Genomic DNA, 1791 nt, shown 5'->3' on the forward strand with positions numbered 1-1791 from the left:
TCACAAATTAGGTGAGTGTGTTAACTAAGTAATTAAGTGCCCCTCAGGACACATGTACTAACTGCTGTCTTATTTTTATGATGTTAACAGCAAGCAGCCGGACTCCATATACCACAGAATGCCTGGCTATGAGGGGATGCTAGCAGTGCGTGAAGGACCAGGTTGTCCATACATCTGCTAAGCCTGAGTTGTTTTGTGTTAAAAAGTGAACATTATGATTCCACCTCACAGCCACGAGTGTGCCTTTGTTATGTGTTATATAGTGACATTTAGTAAAGCACCACGAAACCTCTTGCAGGTGGACTCTGTCACCCTCCTGTGTTGTCAGACCAGTATCCCCAGCCTGAAACTGAACCATCATATTCAAACTGGGAGTAAGTCTCCAGAAATATTTTGCACACTACACTGGTTACATCAAGCCTAAAATAGTTTTGACATTTGACATGACATTTGTGGTCATTAAAATGCCAAATCTTGCTTGCTTGTAATTATATACAGTGTACAACCTGTTGAGGCAAATACGAAGTGTCTGTTCTAACAACATGTTTTTGCTTATTGTCTCTTCATTACTTAAACAAAAAATGCAACTCGGTCTAAATTATTTTCAAGCAAAACATATTTGCTGTCACAGTAACAAAATTTATAGGAGACAAAGTAGAACTGTGACTAAATGAAATGTGTTTGTTGCTGTTAACTGGTGGTAATCCCTTAACCACTGGAATGCCATCATACAGATCATGTAACATTTTTGAGACCATAATTTAAAACCCAGTTTGTTTTGGACGGACTTTAACATGCAGTTGAACATAACTGGATAAACTTAATAAAGTGACTAACTTGTGAATTTTCTCATTCTTGTGTAAGTGTGCACTTTCAGCTGTTGAGAAATGTCTGTTTTACAGTTTCCCAACCCCCAGTAAGGAAGATGCTCGGCGAGCCCTCATCAAGTATGTGTCAGAGCAAAGCTACGACAGCACCAAACCAGCAGAGCAGTGTGTGATCACCAACATGGAGGCATTTGATATATACAAAGTAGGAAAGTTAAAGCGACTTATTCTCATGTACATAATGGGTGCATCAATATTGTTTAAGGCCAATTTTTATCATCCCAAGCCTATCATTTGAGTGTATATTTGAGGCATCCTATTCCTTTATATACTGAGAGGAGAAGCAGGTAGTACAAGTCAAGTGTTGTCTTACAGAATGCGCAAAACTGTTGCCAACGCTCAAGAAACCTAAGGCAGAAAACGTAGGCCAACTTTTTTTTAGTTTTTTATTTAGCATTGTACATCAGATTGAAACAACATTTAACAGAGAAGTTAATCAACTGCTTTGGCCTGTGTTGCTTCTATCAAACTGTGATCTGTTTATGTTCTGCTTTCTTCAGTATAGCCTGGAGACATACATGGAGAAACGAACTACAGTGTGGAGTCGTGTGCCGTACATTGGTAAAGCTCTTTGTTCAAACATGCACCTGAGACAACACAGCCAAGAAACATTTAGTCATGACCTCAGATGCTCAGACTTGATCACAGTGTGTGAAGTATAACAGTATTATGTGTTTATGCGTCAGGTCAGAAGATAGACATGAGTGAACAAACCCCACCCTTACCATGGGAGATTCCAGCTAATGCCCCTACGCTTTTTCAAAATGTAGAGCAAGCCATTCAGGTGCCACACACAACATCTGTGCAGGTACGGGTCCCATCTCACAGTGATCATTCTGAACATTCAGAGGGGAAAACTTTACACAACCTATTCAGTACAATAGGCAATGATGCTAAATATTAA

At 39.5% G+C, this 1791-nt stretch overlaps 1 protein-coding gene across 1 annotated transcript; it reads left to right on the top strand.

Annotated features, from left to right (window-relative positions):
• Window positions 1-6: 6 nt before the first annotated feature.
• LOC109953997 (protein SSUH2 homolog) lies at window positions 7-1771 on the top strand (the record flags this gene model as incomplete). Its single annotated transcript, XM_020589429.1, has 6 exons — window positions 7-11; window positions 91-161; window positions 299-374; window positions 903-1032; window positions 1388-1448; window positions 1574-1771. Coding segments are annotated over exons 2-6 (508 nt in total), but the record flags the coding sequence as incomplete, so codon positions are not given.
• Window positions 1772-1791: the final 20 nt, after the last annotated feature.

This window comes from Monopterus albus, unplaced genomic scaffold (assembly GCF_001952655.1).
Source record: "Monopterus albus unplaced genomic scaffold, M_albus_1.0 scaffold2475.1, whole genome shotgun sequence".
In the NCBI taxonomy this organism is placed as follows: Eukaryota; Metazoa; Chordata; class Actinopteri; order Synbranchiformes; family Synbranchidae; genus Monopterus; species Monopterus albus.